The sequence below is a fragment of the Sarcophilus harrisii genome, chromosome 4 (assembly GCF_902635505.1).
Source record: "Sarcophilus harrisii chromosome 4, mSarHar1.11, whole genome shotgun sequence".
In the NCBI taxonomy this organism is placed as follows: Eukaryota; Metazoa; Chordata; class Mammalia; order Dasyuromorphia; family Dasyuridae; genus Sarcophilus; species Sarcophilus harrisii.
This window is the reverse complement of record NC_045429.1, coordinates 295,307,269-295,326,370: the sequence shown is the minus strand read 5'-3', so window position 1 is coordinate 295,326,370 and position 19,102 is coordinate 295,307,269. Positions and strand designations below refer to the sequence as shown.

The 19,102-nt window shown below is 35.1% G+C and overlaps 1 protein-coding gene across 2 annotated transcripts in view; it reads right to left on the bottom strand.

The window, feature by feature from the left end:
- Positions 1-19,102, bottom strand: part of PMP22 (peripheral myelin protein 22) — a 50,152-nt gene that overhangs the window by 9,420 nt on the left and 21,630 nt on the right. For both annotated transcript variants that reach the window (XM_003768869.4, XM_023502840.2), the window contains one exon: positions 7,333-7,473. In XM_003768869.4, the coding sequence (XP_003768917.1) occupies positions 7,333-7,473 (141 nt within the window). The remainder of the gene's footprint in view (positions 1-7,332; positions 7,474-19,102) is intronic.

Here is a 19,102-nt window from a genome sequence, read left to right as displayed (position 1 = left end):
CTATAGGGAAACTTTTCCTGAAATAATATTACATGTATGATTTAGAAGTAATAGACTGAGTTAAAGTGCTGCTAATAGATCACTAGAGACCACAAATTAATAAATAAAAATTTAAAATATTGTAAACTTGGGAATGGTAACATATGAAATTATATTTCAGAAGAGAGACAGTGAAGGAATAGCATAGGCAAATAAGACAATGATCCTCATGGAGTCTGGAGCAGCTACATGGTACAATGGCTAGAGTACATCTGAAGTCAAGAAGATCTTAGTTCATAATCTGTTCTCAGATTTGCTAACTGTGTGACCCTGGAGAAATCACTTAAGTCCTATTTGACTCAGTTCCTCATTTGAAAATGGGGACACATTGGAGAATGCGTTTCTTTGCCAAGAAAACCTTATGCACAAAGAAGTTCATGAGGTCATGTAGCCAGACAAAACTAAACAAATAAAACTTAAGGGGTCTAGAAAAGAGAGATTGTCAGTATTTTGACACTTGTCCAAGGAAGAGAGAGACTGTCTATACTTGGTGGACTCAAGCATTCCAGTCACTAAACAGTACAAAGTGGTTACAGAGTTTATTTTACTTTACCACAACCTGCTTGAATTATGTTTCAAATAAATTACAAAACCATGATGAAAAAATTTATGGTGCATAATCTCAACTAGGTTTTCATTGCTGTAAGACAATCTTTTTACACTTTATCCTTCCTCAAAACTCCTGTGGCTCCTTCTACCTCCACATTCATTCTGTCAATCAAGAATCTTGTCTCATATATTACTGAAAAAAATTTGAAGCCATTTGCCAAGAACTCCCTTCTCTCTTCCCTCACATAACACCCATAGGCCTTCTGTGACTATCTCTTCATTCCTATCTCATATGAAGAGGTGGCTCTTCTTGCCAAGGCTGACTTCTCTGCATGAACATGCAGTTTCCTCCACATCTGTATTTTTTCTCATCATCAGTCTCTCCCCATCTATTGGTTGCTACCATACTATCCACAAATAACCCATTTCTGCCCCACCCTCAAAAAAAAAAACCTTCACTTGATCCCTCCATCTTCATTATCATCCAAATCTTTAGTGCTTTTTGTAGCTAAACTCTTTGATAAGGCTATAATAGGAAACTTCCTTTTCTCTCCCTCTCTAAATCTCTACAACCTTGCTTCTGACCTTTTTATTAAACTTAAATTTCTCTCTCCAAAATTACTAAAGACTTCTTAATTACCAAATTGAGAAAAGGTCAATTGTCATCCTTCTTGGCACCTCTGTCTTTTGACACTGTTGATCATCTATTTCTTAATGTTATTCTTGTCTTTGGATTTTCTCTCTCCTATCTGATTGTTCTTTTCCAGTTTCCCTTTGCCACCACATGGATGTCCCACCGAATGCTGCTCTGGTCCCTATTTCACTTGGTGGTCTCATTAACTCCCATGAATTCAGTTATCATCTATATGCTAATGATTCTCAGCTCTATCCTACTCTAACCTCTCTGCTAATTCTCATATCTCTTAACTACTTGTTAGACACTTTGAACTCTTAACTTCAACATCTTAAAAACATTTTCTTTCTCTCCAAGTCCTCTGTTCTTCCTAACTTCCCATCCTCTCAGTCATCCAGGCTTTGCAATCTATCATTCTTAAATCTTCCTTCTTTCTCTCACTCCCCCATATATAATATATTGATCTATTTCTAAGGTTTGTTGGTTTCAGTCTTGGTCTGTCTGACACAAATCTCTTCCCATTCCATTCATCATTCCTTCAACTATCAAAGTAAACTTCCTAAAGCATAAGGCTGACCATATCATGCTCCAATCAGTAAATTCTGGTGGTTTCCTATCACCTCCAGAATCAACTGTAACATCCTCTGTTTGGCATTCAAAACCCTTCATGATCTGGCCCCTTCCTACCTTTCTAGTCTTCTAACACATTCTAAGTCCCCCCCTTCCATTACTCCCATCATTTCCAACCTACATCACATTCTTTTTCTTGATACTCTCTTCTATCTATGTTTTTGAAACACTATTCTCTCCTTGTTTTTCTACTTATATGAGTACTCCTCAGTATCAATTGCTGGAACTTTAAGTCATGCCCTTCAACCATGGATTATCTCCTAGATCTCTGTCTCACACCCTTTTCTCCCTTCATACTATCTTTCTTAGTTGTCTCATCTGCTCCCTAAGATTCAATTATCTCTCTTGGCCTTGTTGTTGTTCTTAAAGAAGACATATTATCTCCAAACTGGGCATTTTCATTGTCCCCTAAGTCTGAATTGTGCTTCTATCTCATCCCTATTTACAAGTTACCCTAGTTTTCTTTAAATTCCAGCTAAAATCTCATCTGTTGATTATGTATGTAATATGGCCTATACATATAATTGTTTGTCTGTTGTCTCTCCAACTAAGCTATTGGAAAGCAAGAGTTATCTTTTGTTTTTCCTAATATCCCTGTTGGTACTTAATAAATGTTTATTGACTGATTGACTGTCAAATCTGCTTCCTCCATTTGTAACCTCTCTCTTAACCTCTCAGACTTGCATCTCCAACTATCTACCAAATATCTTGAATTGGCCAAAACTGAATTCCATTATTTTTTCCCTAAACCTTTCTTTCTTCCTCACTGCCTTATTATTGAAAGTACTACCACCCTCCCACTCATCCAGGATCAAAACCTAGATATTATCTTTGACTACTCATTTTTTGAATGATCCATTGTCAAGATGCTCATTTTAAACTTCATAACATATGTTGTATATGCCTCCTTCTTTCTTTTGATATTACCTGTCAATATAGACCCTCTTGGACTCTCACTTGAAATACAGAAAACTTTTTGTTTGTCATACTGTCTTATCTCCTCCCACTCTTTATCAAGTTCATTTTTATTCAGCTGCCAAAGTGATCTTTCTAAAATATATGTCTCACCATGTCCCGATTCTATTCAATAAACTTCAGTGGCTCCTTATCCTTTTTGAGATCAAATATAAAATAACTTTTTGCACCTCATTCCCATGTAACCTACAATCCAGTGACATCTTGCTTTTCTTTGCATAAGATATTAAGACTCTCAGCTTTGAGCAATTTCATGGGCTGTCCCTCATATATGGCATACTGTCCCTCTTTGTTGCTATTTCTTGACTTCAAGTCTCAGATAAAATTCCATTTTCTACAAGAAATCATTTCCAATCACCTATAATGCTGGCATCTTTCCCTTGATTATCTTTATTTTGGCAGTTATGTAGCACAATGGATAAAGTACTGAACATGGAGTGAGGAAGATCTATAGATCATTGAAACTCAACAACCCCTGGTGTTCCAAAAGTTCATCGTAACTCTGAGTCTTCCTACTATGCTATCCTATTCCAGCCAGCTGGAATGCTGGCTCCTTAGGCAACAAACCTCTCCATCTTAAATAAGTTTCTCTTTTCTTCCATCTACTGATTCTTATTGAATTTCGCCTGATGATACAGCCTTTCTGGTCATCCTTTTCAGTACCAAGTGCACTTTAACTCACTTTCCTTGACTCACTGGTTAAAATGAGGATATTTAAATACTCTTTGCTCCCCATCATCACTTTCAAGTTCTCCCCCTTCCTCTTTCAACAAATATCCTATCTTCCTTTGAAGTTCATGCTATTCATCCTAATTACCCAATAAAATTCCTGGTAGTTGGAATTCTTTCTATGCCTATGGAATTCTTCCCCACCCCTGCCTTCTCAGGTCATTCTCCTTCCTTCTTTAATGAGTCTGATATCTGAGTTACAATATTTCTCTCCTTCCCAACTCCTACCTTATACTAGGGGACTTCAACATACAAACTGAGTATTCTTCAAATATCCTAACCACTCAGTTGTCTAATCCTCAATTAACTACTCCCCCATCCCACCTTATCCACACCCTCAATCTTACCATCACCAAAAATGTACCACCTCTGTTCAAGAATTCTGAAATTTCCTTAACCTAACCTATTGATTTTTCACCTCTTCCCTCACTCAGTTTTTCTTTATATAAACCTACTCTTCATCCTTATCATGATCTCCAACCCTTTGACCCCTCAATTCTCTACCAGGTCATCTCCCTTGTACTAACCATTCTCTCCTCTTTTCCCATCTTAACTCCTTGTTGAACCCATTCAACTCTTCACTGTCTTCCTCTTTCTTCAGCTCCAAGACCCCATGTTATATTCCTGATTTTGTGCCTACACATGTGCTGTTGAATAAAGGTAGAGAAAATCATGCAATCATTCTGACTGGCTTCACTACAAATTTATATTACCTAGCTTGAAATGGGCCCTCATTGCTGCTCAGCAATCATGTCCTTTTATCAATACTATTCTACTTTCCAGAGCAGCTCTTTCAAACCTTTTCAGCCCTACCTAAACCTCCCATAGTTTTCCTTCCCCTTAATCTCTCAGCTGAGAACCTTCTCTTATATTTTAAAGAAAAAAATGAAGCCATTTATGTTGAGTTCCCTTTTCTTCCCTCTCTTATATTCTATCACTCAGGTGTCTCTTCTTTTTTACATGAGAAAATGGTCTCAATCCTTATCAAAGCTTATGCCCTACTTGTTCAAGCAATTCCATTTCATCCCATCTCTAACAGATTGCCTTTTCTCTTATTCCCACTCACACTTAATTTCAATTTCTCCCTCTCTACTGTCTTATTTCTTACTGTCTAGAAATATGCCAATGTTTTCCTTATCCTGAAAAAAAACCCTGTTACTTGATTATTCTATTCCTGCTATTATCATATGTATCTTCTGCTCTTTGTGGTTAAATTCCTAAAAAATGTGTTTCACAATAGGTTCTTCTACTTTCTCCTTTTTTAACTTTTTACATTCTGGCTTGTGACCTTGTCATTTCAATGAAATTGATCTCTTCAAAGTTATTAATGATCATAGTTAACTAAATCCAAAGGCCTTTTCTTAATCCTTCTTGTCTCTGACAACATATATTATTATAGTAATATATACTATAGCCACGGACACTGTTATCACTCTTTCTTCCTTTATACTCTCCTTTTTCTAGGTTTTTGGGATACTACTCTCTCCTGGGTTTCCTCTTCCCATTTGACAGCTCTTTCTTTATCTCCTTTGCTGGACCTCAATTATGCCTTCTAATCATAGGTATCTCCAAGATTCCTTAGAGGTACTGAGTCCTTCTCTTCTCCCTCTATATTACTTCAGAGTGCTCTCATCAGCTTCTATGGATTTCATTACCACCTCTTTGCTGATTCTCAAATCAACCTCTTTCCTGCTTCCTCTCCATTAACTTCTGATCTTATATCTCCAATTGTCTTTCAGACATCTTAAATTGGATGACTAATAGATAAACTTAATATGTCCAAAACAGGATTCTTTATCTTTTCTTCTTCTCCAGTATTCTCCTTCCTATCTTCTCCAGTATTTCTCTTTTACATTACAGTAAAGTACATAGCATCCTCTTAGTCACTTAGTCACTCAGGATGATTAACAGTCATCTTGAATTCCTCCCTATTTCTGACTCCCTTATGTAACATCCAAGCTGTTATGTCTTTAAAATACCTTCTTTCCTCTGACACTATCATTCTAGCGCAGGCCCTTATCTCACCTCTGTATTACTGCAAGAGATTGCTAGTGGGTCTGCCTATCTCAAGTATATTTCTACTCCAATCTATTTTCTATTCAGCTTTTAAAGGTTATTTTACAGGTCTGATCATGTCATAACCTCTTTCCCTTCAACTACCCCCCAAATAAAACTGCAGTGGTTTCTTTTTGCTTTCAAGAGCAAATACAAAATACTTTGGCAACTCAAAGCCTTTCATAACTTCATCTTTTCCTAACTTTCCAGTCTTCTTACTTCCCTGACAGAAACTCTTTCACTCAGTGATACTAGTTCTCTTGGATGTTCTATGAACAAGGCCTTTAATTTCTTAGTTCAGCATTTTCTTTAGTTGTCCTATGTTTCGAATTCTCTTCCTTCTCTACTTTTGACTACTGACTACCCTGGTTTCTTTTAAGTTCCAATTAAAATTCTACCTTCTACATGAACACTTCTCTAACACCTCAATTCCAGTGCCTTCTCTCTCAATTATTTTCTATTTATTCAATACATAGCTTGCTTTGCATACATTTGTTTTCATGTTGCCTCCTCCATTAGACTGTAAGCTCCTTGAGAGTAGAGACTATCTAGTGTATCCGCAGTATCTTTTTGTATTCCTTTTCTTCCCCTTGGTCTTTAGCACAGTTTCTGGTGCTTAATATTTGTTGAATTGAATCTAGGTTAAAATCCTGTCTCAAACACTTATTAGTTGTGTGAATCTGAGCAAACCACTTACCCTGTCTGCCTCAGTTTCTTCATTTGTAAAATTGGGGTAAAAATAGCATCTTCCTTCTAGGGTTGTTGTGATGACAAAATTAGATTACATTTATATAGTGCTTTACAAACCTTAATAACTTACATAAATGCTAGCTATTGTTGTTGTTGTTATTAACCTTGTATATATCTTGCCTTTATATACTCTGTGAGCTTCCTGGGAGCAGGGACTATCTTTTGCTTTTCTTTGTATTGTTGTATTCTTCAAGCTTAGCATAGTGTTGAGAACACAGGAGATGATTAATAAATGCTTGCTGAATGAATATAATTCTTAAGTCAAATATCTTTTCCACATAAAAGTTCATTAAAAAAAGTTATCATGTTTCTTCTTAGTATTTTTTTTTTTCTACAGGACAAATAATCCAGTTTCTTTCACTTGATTTTCGCTTGTCTCCAGTCGACTCACTCTCTTAGTTATTACCCTTCTCTAGATACCTATCACCCCTGCTCTATGCCAGAGTCCATTTTGATGTGTGTGTGTGTGTGTGTGTGTGTGTGTGTGTGTGTGTGTGTAGGTAAGTACAGCTTATCCTATGCAGAAGTGATCCCACTTCCTTGTATAATATGATGCAAGGACATTTAGGATCAGTACAAAGAATGTGTTATGTCTAATTCCACAGATCAGATTTTATATAAGAACATATTTTATGAAACAAAGACCAATTAAGATAAAAATAAATGGTCTCCTCACTTCTTAAGTAGTAAACAGCTAATGACTTAAAATAAAGCAGCTACTAGGAAAGTTGGCTTAATACCCAGGCTTAAGAGTCACTTTTCTAAGTCACTTTTCTCAGAATCTCCTCCTCAGATTCTATCTTCACTTTCTGAAGTAAACAGAATACTCTTTCACCCTCACATTCCAAAGATCATTGTACTAATGATATTCAGTATATTCCAAAGATCAGTGAGTATATTACTTATTTCTTCTTTTTTAATCATTTTTTTCCCTTACTAGCCCACCCATCTTTCTACAGATAATAACTTACCAGAGAGGATCTGGAAGATTCCAGTGATATAAAATCGGCCACCCTTGGTGAGAGTAAAAAGCTGGCAGAAGAACAGGAACAAGGAAAGGACGCTGAATATAATGGAAAGAATCATGGTGGCTTGAACAGATTGCAGCCATTCTGGAGGGAAAGAGAGAGTAAAATCAATTAGGAAAACAGGTTATACATTGGCTTTCTGATTGAAAAAGGACCAAAGGGATTTGTAGGGCTAATAGTACATACCCTAAGAAAAATCAAACAGAAACTAACAGAGTATTCACTGAAGACACTATGCACAAGCAGTTCAAGAAATAGGTTGTCTTAGAAAAATTTGTGGTAAGAAATTTTATTGCCAACAGGAAAACCAATAGCAGGATCTGATGAAGGTAATAAATAAAATTCTCTAGAAAATTAATTTGGTCCTGTAATCATTGTAATTTTTTAAAAATTTTAGCCACTTTTTCCCCTATTTGATATATTTTAGCCACTTTAAGAAAAATAATTTTAAAATATAATTTTCCAGCACATTTCCTTATTGTGAACATATCACTCTATATTACTTCCTTGTCTTGTTGGTTATTTAGTCAATAAGCATTAAGTGCTTACCATGGTTCAGAACATAATGAACACATAACTTAAGTCCTGGGAATGCAAAAAACAATTTAAAAAAATTCCCCCCCCCCTCCCAAAATACCACCATCCACAACTGCTGTCCATATTAGTAAGGAGCCTCTAATGGCAGAGATAAAATACATAAATAAGCACATACAGGATAAATACATAGTAAATGAAAAGTCACCATGGAGAGGAAGGAAGGGAAGATGACCAGCAAAGGATTCTTAGAAGAGGTGAATCTTGAACTGGATTTTTTAAGGAAGTCAGGGATTCTAAGACTTAAAAGTTGAGAGAGGGAGCATTTCAGGAAAAGAGAACAGCCAGAGCAAAAGCACAAAGATGAGATGCTATGTGCAGGGAATAGCATATGTACAGAGTACACATAGGGCTTTAAAGGCCAAAGTTCTTTATATTTAATCCTGGAAGTAACAGGGTATGACTGGGTTTACTGAATAGAGTATGATTTGTGTCTTAGAAAAACCACTTTTTGGACTTATGTGAACTGATACTAAGTGAAATGAGCAACATTATACACAGTAACAAGTTGTATGAATGATCAACTATGATAGACTAAGCTCTTCTCAGCCATACAGTGATCCAAAAGAATTCTAAAAGACTTGGAATAGATAATGTCCTCTGTATTCAGAAAAAGAATTGTAGGGACTGAATGAAATCAAAGTACATTATTTTCACCTTTATTTTGTTTTTTCTTCCTCGTGGCTTTTCCCTTCTGTTCTGATTTTTTTTTCTCATAACATGACTAATATGGAAATATGTTTAAAATAATTGTACATATATAGCCTCTATCAGTTTGCTTGGTGTGTTGGGGGAGGAGGGAAAGAAAGGAGAAAAAAATTGGAATTCAAAATGTGAATGATGAAAACTATCTTTACATGTAATTGGAAATATTAAAGTAAAAAAAATTAATTTTGGTAGCTGGATTGGAGTGGAAAAAGACAAACAGGCTGACCATTTAGAAAGCTATTACAAAGAAGGTGATAGCTATGTGAATATGGAGACGGGGACATTTAGGAGAGATGCTGGAGAGAAATAAGATTTGGTGACTGATTTGGTATAAGGTTGTATGATAAATAGGATTTGAGGAAGGAAGACATAACATTGACTTTGTGAACCTGGGCAACCCATAGTTATTGGATGATTCATATTATAGGTAAATTGGTACCCCTGAGTAATAGGAATTCAGAAGGGGAAGTGGGTGGAAAGAAAAGATAAAAAGTTATTTTTTTGGTTAGGGTGAGTTTGAGATTCCTGTGTGAAATGGCAGTTTTTTTTTTTAATTTATTTTTTTAATTTAATAGCCTTTTATTTACAGGATATATACATGGGTAACTTTACAGCATTAACAATTGCCAAACCTCTTGTTCCAATTTTTCACCTCCTACCCCCCCACCCCCTCCCCTAGATGGCAGGATGACCAGTAGATGTTAAATATATTAAAATATAACTTAGATACACAATAAGTATACATGACCAAAACGTTATTTTGCTGTACAAAAAGAATCAGACTCTGAAATATTGTACAATTAGCTTGTGAAGGAAATCAAAAATTCAGGTGTGCATAAATATAGGGATTGGGAATTCAATGTAATGGTTTTTAGTCATCTCCCAGAGTTCTTTCTCTGGGCATAGCTAGTTCAGTTCATTACTGCTCCATTAGAAATGATTTGGTTGATCTCGTTGCTGAGGATGGCCTGGTCCATCAGAACTGGTCATCATATAGTATTGTTGTTGAAGTATATAATGATCTCCTGGTCCTGCTCGAAATGGCAGTTATTAATGTGAGATTGAAGTTCAGGAGAGAAAAAATTGGATAAATCTTGGAATTATTTGCATAGATTTGATAACTGGGCCCATAAGATCAGTAAGAGAATATGCAGGGAAAAGAAGAGACAGAAACTTGGTATATATATTCACTGTTTATGGAAGTGACGTTGATAAGAATCATCAAAATACCATCAGGAAGAACAAGGGGAAGAAAAAAACTAAGAAGGAGCTTCAAGCACATGGTCTCAATTTTTCTGATGAAAATTTGGTGAGGTGGGTGAGATAACCAAGTGGCTGAGGCAGTGAGAAGGAATGGCATGGAAAGTCTGAAGAGAGAAGAAAAAGTTTGATGGAGAATATGGTGGGGAATCAATGGGAGAAGGCATAGGATTATTCTTATTCTATGGAGAAGGCTCAGTTGAGATTAGCTAACATAAACTTTAATAGACTCAGTGCAGTTTTACGATTCCCTAAAGCACCATTCAATGATTTATAAGTAGGAATGAGGGAGAAAAAAAATAGAAGCAATCCAGGATTAGGGTTTGGCTAGTCACCTGTAATGACAGGACAAGGAATCAAGGGATTCAAGATTAAAGGATACTGTAGAACTGACCTAGCATACTGAGACAAGAGTGGAAAAGGAGGAGAGCATAGCCAGAGCCTTGCACAGTACTGGAGGATGAAGGGATTACATAGTAAAGATAAACACAGGGAGGAACAGGGTGAGTTAGAAAGCTATAATTATAATCAGATGAGGAAAATTTTAAGTTCTTGAACATAGAAGTGAAACATTTGTATATAATAGCAAGGTAACCGGTATGATCATTCCAATCCTTAGGTAAGGTAGAATGAAAAGGTCAAGAAAGTTGAGAAGAATAACTGGAAAGTTAGGATATTTGAATGTCATTAAGTATACATAAATATGTTGAGCCTCAAAACAAGAAAAGGAGTTAGTGTGGGAAGGATGACTATAAACAAGGCACTGAATTTTTTGGGAAAAGAGAATTTCCTGGGGGCTGAATCAGAATATAGAGTGTGCTAAATTTGGACTGAATGAAACTTAGTGAGAGAGATTGATGAGTGATGGTGGTAATGGAAGAGAGTGGAAGAGAAATGAGAAGCAAAGGGAATTGGATTCCCTCAACAAGGAGAATGGATATGAAATAAAGTACAGTGAGTATTATCAGGAGGGAAATAATATTTCAGTGAGTACCAGAATTTGGAAAGAGTGAGAAAGGCAGAGGTTTAAGATTAAAGAAAGTTAATTCAAGAGCAGCCATTCCAGAATACACAACAGAAAATATGAACAGATATGGGGTAGGAGATCAAGGGGGAATGAAAATGAGGGAAAAGACAACTGAAGTTTGCTCTATGACTGTCAAGAGTTATATAATATAATTAGCTGCCTTATATCTTTCTCTTTTTTAGTTTCTTAAACTTTTATTTAAATACCTTATCTTTAACTTTTCAAGTGCTTAATTCTTATCTGTCCAATTAAACAGTAAATTCTGTGAGGTCTGGGACCAAATCTTAATTGCATCTAATAATCACTTTTGTATTTGTTTTGTTCATTTTGCATGCTTGCAATGTTTTTCCCTTCCTCTACCTCTTGATTTCCTAACCCTCTTTAAATCCTAATTCAAAATGCTACCCTGCACAAGGGGGCATTCTCTGATTTCTTCCAGTAGGTAACAAATTTCCTCCTTACAAAATACTTTGTATGTATGTCATCTATTTATCATATAAAATTATATATGATTATTTTTGTATCATACTGTCTCCTTAGGCTAAAAAAGTCTGATAAGAATAGGAACCATTGACCTATTTAAATTGCATTTCTGCCTGAGACTAGAACAAGCACCTTCACATAGTATATGCTTAAGAAATATTTGTTAAATTTCTAATGATTTCTATCCTCAACCTAACATAGTTTTGAATATAGTAGATGCTCGTTAGATATTTGTTGATTTTTATCATGCAGTCCTAAAATAAGTACAGATGACAAAGAAATCTAACATCAATTCCTGAAATGCTTTCAGAAGTTAAAAAAATTAAGTTATTCATTAATACATAACTCATTAAAAGAAAATCCTAACAGGCAGAGTGTGCCTAGCTTAGTGTTTTGCATAAGTACTTATTAACTGTTTGTTGAATTAAAATGAAACACTTTTCTGAAAATACAAGACTTATCTCTTAAATCTATTCTAATAAGATATGCATTCCATTCTTACCTTTGAAAAAGATCATGGAATCACAATTAGAACTGGGATGAACTTAAGAGATCATCTTGTCCAAAGTGCTCATTTCTCAGTTAAGGAGACTCAGATAAAGTCCAAAAATCCATTTAGTTTTACACAGATAGGAAGTAGCAGGGCCAAAATTTGATCCCACGTCTTTTCACTTAAATAAACAAAGGGGTAGCAGCAGAATTACTTGTGGATGCTCTTTCCAAAGGAATAAAAAATTTGATTGTTGAAACTTCTCAAAATATCTTGGGGTCTATGGGCTAGATTTCTTTTGAGGACTATGCCTTAAATCCAAATCACTCCAATTCTCACTGATTAGCCAAAAATAGGTCCTAGTTCAAGCTTTCACTTGGTCACAGTTTGGGTTCCAAAGGTTTAGTGAATATGAATAGCAATTACTTGGTGTTGGCCAGAAACCCCGAGGGTCTTTTCCCCCACGATTTATTTATTGGACTAGGTTAAAAGAAGCCATTTTTGGCTTCATTTCACACCTAATCTTAATCACTTAATGGATGTTGCCTCAAGAAAACATCTGGAAAAGACTTTAGTTTAAAAAAGCCACCATCCCCAGTCTTCCCGATCTAATCTTGCAACTGGATCCAGAAAGTTCTGGAAGAGAGAGTGAGGCAGGTGACTTTGCACAGCCTTCTCTTCTCAAATCTTAATTCACTTGCAAGTCATGGCATTGCTTTGATGTCATGGTTCTCTTTGAGAATGAAGGACAAACAACAAAATAGGCAAACATCTTTTGGCCATTATTATATTTAATTTATATATATTTATATTTATAAATATATTGTATGATTAATTTGTTAAATGTTAGAGGAAGAAAAGAGACAAATCTAGTTTTCTTAAAAGGGGAAAAAATGACAAACAGCAACACTCTAAATCCCTATGATTAGGACAAGTCATTTAGATGGTTACTTGATGACCCTAAAGTGGTGATAGGAAAGACTGCAGTTCATTACAGAAAGCTAAACACTAAAGAAAATTTGCTAGAATTTTCCCTTAACAGAAAATAGTTCATTGTAAACAAAAAGAAATTGCTTAGATTCTGAATAAAACTTAAAAGTGTTTGGGTAGAATGTGACTTCAGTTTAGCTGTAGTTTTCTGACTTAGGGACTTTTTTAAATGAGGAAAAGTTTTGTAAAATGCTGGAATAATATATCTTAATTTAATAAGGAAAGTGTCTTCATGACACAACCTCTTTCCTTTCAGAGCTCAGTTGTACCACACCCTTCCCTTTCCTTGTTCCCAGTGGTGCTTTAAGGCATTGAAAACAAAATCCGTAGAAGATGCAGAATCCCATTAAAAAAAAAAAAAAAAAAAACAAACATTAAGAAGAGAGACTAGTATATGATATGTCTTTTAATTTTTATGTCATGTCCTTAATTTTTATGGGATTCTGCATATCTGCATATTTGAGAGAATTTAAAAATGTATATATTAAATCTCTACATGCTACAGAGAAGGTAGAGTTTTATTGATTGAAGGTCAATCAAGTCAAGGTCAATGGGAACTGAATATAATAATCTATACTATTCATCTATAACAAGAGGTCATCTTGTTCTCCACTTGAAAATTTCTAGTGATGGGAAACTCATTACCGTGCCAAGGAAAATTCATATACACACATATATGTATGTAGACATGTATATTATTTCCCTATTTACAACATAAATGTATATATTTCTATGTATATAAAATTATGTGTGTGTGTCCTTAAGCTTTTCATTGAAACTTTAAGGAGAGGAAGATCAATTTATAGTTTCCCCAAGTTTACCACTTATACTTTAATTTCACTCTGGGTAGAAGTGGCACAGAAAAAAATAATTAATTGTATAGGCAGGAGTTTGTTCTATTAGCCTTAAAAAGCTACATTGATCATATATATTTGCATTGTAGATTAGTTTCTTCTTGGTAACTAAAGAAATCATTTAAGATAATTTACCTAACCAGGTATGGATTTGGGGAATACAATAGTTTTCTTCACTACGGTGAACTAAATGATTTGATTGCATAGGTGAAGCACTCATCCAGGGGAAATACTTTACTCTTCAGTGAATTTCATGAGGACTCCCCAGAGAAAGAAAGAATATCAAGGTCCTGATATCCTACACTTGTGAAATGCTTTGGCCATATCTATTTCCTAGATATATTTTAACTACTATCTGCTATAACTTTATTGCCAATATCCCTCCTGATTCTATGAATCCTTAGATAGTCTCTTGGTGGAGAGTAAAACTTTTGGGGAGCAAATTTTCTGTAACTATTGTTCTTCCTATGCCATTTGAGTAAATGCCTTTTCAAAGTTGGAGCCAGGTGAGGTGGGTATGATAGAAAATGGTCCTTAGTTGAAAAAAAAAACAAGTCACCTACAAAAATATAACATTCATCTTTAGGTTGTTATTCTCTTCTGAGTAATTATGGATCCCATTTAGGAGGGTCTTCTTGGATTTGGGGCTTGATACAATCAATACAATGTTATGTAAAGCTATCTAGAGCATCTAGAACATCTCACTGTCTTTAGGGAATCCTGCTTCTATCCTCCTTAATATGACAAGTGAATAAATCAACTGAGCATCTATTATGTACCATAACTGTGGTAGGCCCTGTGGATACAAATTCAAAGAATACATCCCTACATACTTAGGAGTATAGTCTTATGTGTCCCTTGTTTATAATCAGAGTTGTCAAAATGTATCTTTTGTTTCATTTTTCAAGTAATCTTAAATGATCTTCACATTTCATGAAGAAGCTTTTACTGGAGGACAGTCACTGAACTAATTTATATTCTAATCCTTGTTACCCTTAATTACTATATCTATCCATTTAGCAAAGATTTCAAGGTTTTCTACGGTGGCTTTTAGACTTGCTATTACATGGCATTTACTTTACATTAAATATCTTTAGTTGGTAAATCTTTTAGATTGGTAGTTGTCAATATCACTATTAGTTCTTTTATCCATTTCTCTATTTTACAATTAATAGCTTATTTAAATAGATCAGGTTGGCTTTCTTTTAATTGAAAACATTTTTCCAATTTTGGCCCTTTTAACTTGTTTTTTATTTCTATCCCTCCTTTTTGTTGGCAGCCTGTCTATAGATGGACAGCTGATTCAGGAACATTGGTTACCAGTCATTTCTTGTCAAAGATATAATTAAAATCACTTTTGTTGGGGCTTTTCATCTCTAGTGCCTCTTGATTATTTTTTTAAAAAACATATTCATAATATATAGGTCTGCAGTCAATGTGCAGAGCCTTTGGTCTCTTTTATTTCTTAATCCTAATTGTATATTGATTGGTTGGTGGTGATTCTTCATCCTCAGAGGATCAAAATGGCACTACTATGTTAGAGTCAAGTTACGGTGTTCCCAACTGTGGACGATTAGACCAACACCAGCTCAGAGTGCTCTGCCATAGGTAAGGCACAAATAGTCCTTATGAACATTTGGGTTGACTTCTCTAACTGTGCATTTTGTATTTCTTCTGAGCTAATTGAATTCTGCTTTGGTCATAGACCACAGCACCTTCTCTGATGAAGGCCCACCATGTTGGGCAGTTCTGTGCCAATTTCTCCTGTGTCAATACAATCAATTCTAAAGTTCTTGAGAGACTTTAAGAGGATCCTTGTATCACTTTTTCTGGCTACCTTGTGAGTACTTGCCATGCATTAGTTCTCCATAAAATAATCTTTTTGGCAAGTGTACATTTGGCATTCAAACAATGTGCCTAGCCCAACAGAGTTGTACTCTGTGCAGTAGAGTTTGAATGATTGGCAGGTTAGTTTGAGAAAGGGCTTCAGTGTCTGGTATCTTATCCTGCTGGATGATCTTTAGAATCTTCCTGAGACTATTCAGTTCTTTAATTTGAAAAGGCTAGAAGCCAAAACTAAAGTGGAGGAAGTGTTTGCGTATGATTTTTTTTGTTTGCAGATGATCATGCATTCAAAGCAGCTTCCAAAATTGAGATGAAACTAAGTATGGATAGATTCTCTGCTGCTTGTGCTAATTTTGACCTAAGAATCAACACCCAAGAAAACACAGGTCATCCATCAGCCAACACCACACCATCTATATGTGGAACCATCAGTTACAGCAAATGGTGAAGCTTTGAATGCTGTGGATAAGTTCACTTATCTTGGCAGTGTACTTTCCAGGGATGTCACATTGATAATGAGATTGATACATGCATTGCCACAGCTAGTTCAGTGTTTGGAGGCTCTGAAGGAAAGTGTGGGAGAGGAAAAAGGTGTTAAGATTATGAAACTGAAGATCTACAAAGCCACTATACTGACCTCATTGTTGTATGCCTATGAAACTTGAAAAATACACCAGTGCCATAGCCAGGAAACTAAATCAATTCCTTCCTAATCCTATATACATATATACATACATGTATGTATTATGCATATGTATATACATGTGAACAAATGTGTATATGTATACACACATTATATACATAGACATATATTTTATGTAATCATATATTACATACAATACAATATATATTGTAACATATATTTTACTATTTTCTTCTTGACTCACATTTGCATAGAATAAAGAATTAAAATACATGTTGATTTAATTTGAGTTACTCATGGAATTATGCTACATACTCTTAACACTAACAGGTACATAGATTTATATAAGCTATAACTATCAACATGGGAATTTTAATTTATAAATGCTAATAAGAAACATTGAAATTTGGGATAATAAAATATCTTGTTGCTTGTAAAGTATTTCTTGTTACTTTTGGACATATGATAAAACCTACTCTGCCAAGTGCCATCTCCAAGGAAAACCTTTTACCCAGTCTCTCTTTTATCTTCAACTTCCTTTTGTTTTCTGCTTCCATTTGCAGTGTATATGCCAAGATAAGTTTCAGTTCAATTATTCTAGTAGTATGGACAAGTAGCCCACATTTAAAGTAGCAACAGTTAAATTAATGTCTATATGCAGATTAAAATCTTAACTATTCTTACCACTACTATTTTGCCAATCTTCTAACATCACTGCAAAAGCAGAACATAAAAGGGGTGGGTGTGAGAAAGAGGGGGTAAGATTGAGCACCATTTTGTATTTTTCTTTGATTGTTATGGCCAAATTTTCTACAAAGTGAATTCTAATTGTGATACTTTTCTCTATTTAGGTAAGCTTGTCACCAAAAAAGTAGACACTTTGCAAAGTGAACAGATTCAATGTCTTTTTAGTGATGTGACTGACAAGATGGAGGACTAGACAATTTATCTAATCATCATGAGCTCTTAAACCACTCCAAAACAGAATAAGCAAGAGATAAGTGATTAAAGTGATTTTTGGATCTGAGACATCAAGAAATTGAACGAGATAATAATCTGATGAACAGCTGAGAAGACTAATCTATAATCCCTAATGTGCTCACTCAGCACCAGCTCCATTAGCACTCACCATACAAGGTAAACAAAAGCTGGCAACAGAATTCAACTCTCCGTCTTCCTTCTTGTAGATCACTTGACAGCCAAAAACCAGGAGCTTGCCCTGACTGGCATGACAATGTGATAATATTCCGTGTTCCTATGGGTCTCAACCATAGAAATGAAGAACAAAGAGATCTGGGGCAAGAAGCCAACGTGTGTGGATCTACCAAGTCTGGAAAAAAATGGGGAGACCTAAAGCTGGGAAAATATCAATTGCCTAACACTGTACGAAACTGAGACAACTTTGAGATTCTGTACCTCAAGGAATAAAAGCATAAGGAACATGAAAAAATATATGGGAAAAAAGACTGACAATGTCAAATATCACAGAGGAAGTTAAAGACCTTGAGTATAGCAACAGGGAAGATATTAGTAACAAAAAAAATGACAAGTCTTCTAAAAGAATTTAAACATTTAGGGAAGGGGGGGGAGAGAAGTATTAAGTATTAATGGCCTATTGTTCTAAAAGCTTTACATCAAATGTTAACCCATTTGATAATCTATGAATAAATATTAAGAAGAAAGAAAATGAATCAATTTCTGATGAGGCAAAAGACACTGTAGACTGCCAAGGAAGTATTGAACAAAACAAGATGTTCCTAAATGGTTTGAGAGAAATAAAAACTGCAAAAGTAGATTTTATAGTCTATACAACAGAAATAATTGGTAGAATAAAAAATATTTGAATCCATGTAGGCAAGCCATCCCAAAGAAGCAAAAGAGAGAACTGATTGCCTTTCCCTTCTGTATATTTGTATCCCAATCTGGAAAATAAAAAGCAAGAACAGTAACATTAAAAGAAACATTTCCATTCTACTCATCTAAAAGGACTCAGAGACAATATTTCTATATTCTCTTATTAACCTGCAAGAACTGGTATTTCTAAGAGTGAAATGAAAGAAAAAGAGGGCCAAGGGGATCTACAAGGCAAAAAGATGGAAAGTGTTTAAAAGAGGAAACTTAAAAATAGTGAGAGGACCAGCATTTCTCTGACAGTTTTTTTCCTTACACAAGGATTTTATCCAAAAGAAGTCAAAGCTTATCTGTAGGACCTAGGATTGGCCTCAGCTTTCCCAACACATGCTTCCTAATCTTCTAAGGGCATAAAAATTTTAGCCTCTTACAGTTTAGCCCTATCAAAGTTGGTGGGTATCTTAAGACCATGCTAGCTATCAAACCCTGATTACATACTGACCAGACATATTTCCAGATAGAGACAAGGGAGTATGTGTCCAGAGAAGCTAAATGCCTGTGTTCCTCTTGCTTATTCTTGTTGTGTTAGGATAAAATTAACTCTTTTGTTAAAATGATAGGCATAAAAGAAAATAATGGAGAGAACAACAAGGAAATTTTTAGAAAAAGACACACAAAATGAAATTTAAAATGAACAAACACTGAAGGGGAGAAAATTCTACCTGACATCTTAACTGAGAGGAAAAAACAAAAGGAAGAACTGGATAACCAGATAGAGTAAAATAAAGGAAACAAATTAAGCAAAAAGCAATGTCTGCCATGAAAGATTTTTCTCCCCTGGTATAGTTTTCAAAAGCCCGATTCCCTTCCATACCATAGGCATCTGTAATGATGTACATATTTGGGCAAAATCCTCCCTTACTAGTCATTCTTTTTCTCAAGTATTTGGGTCATAGTTCAAAACTTCA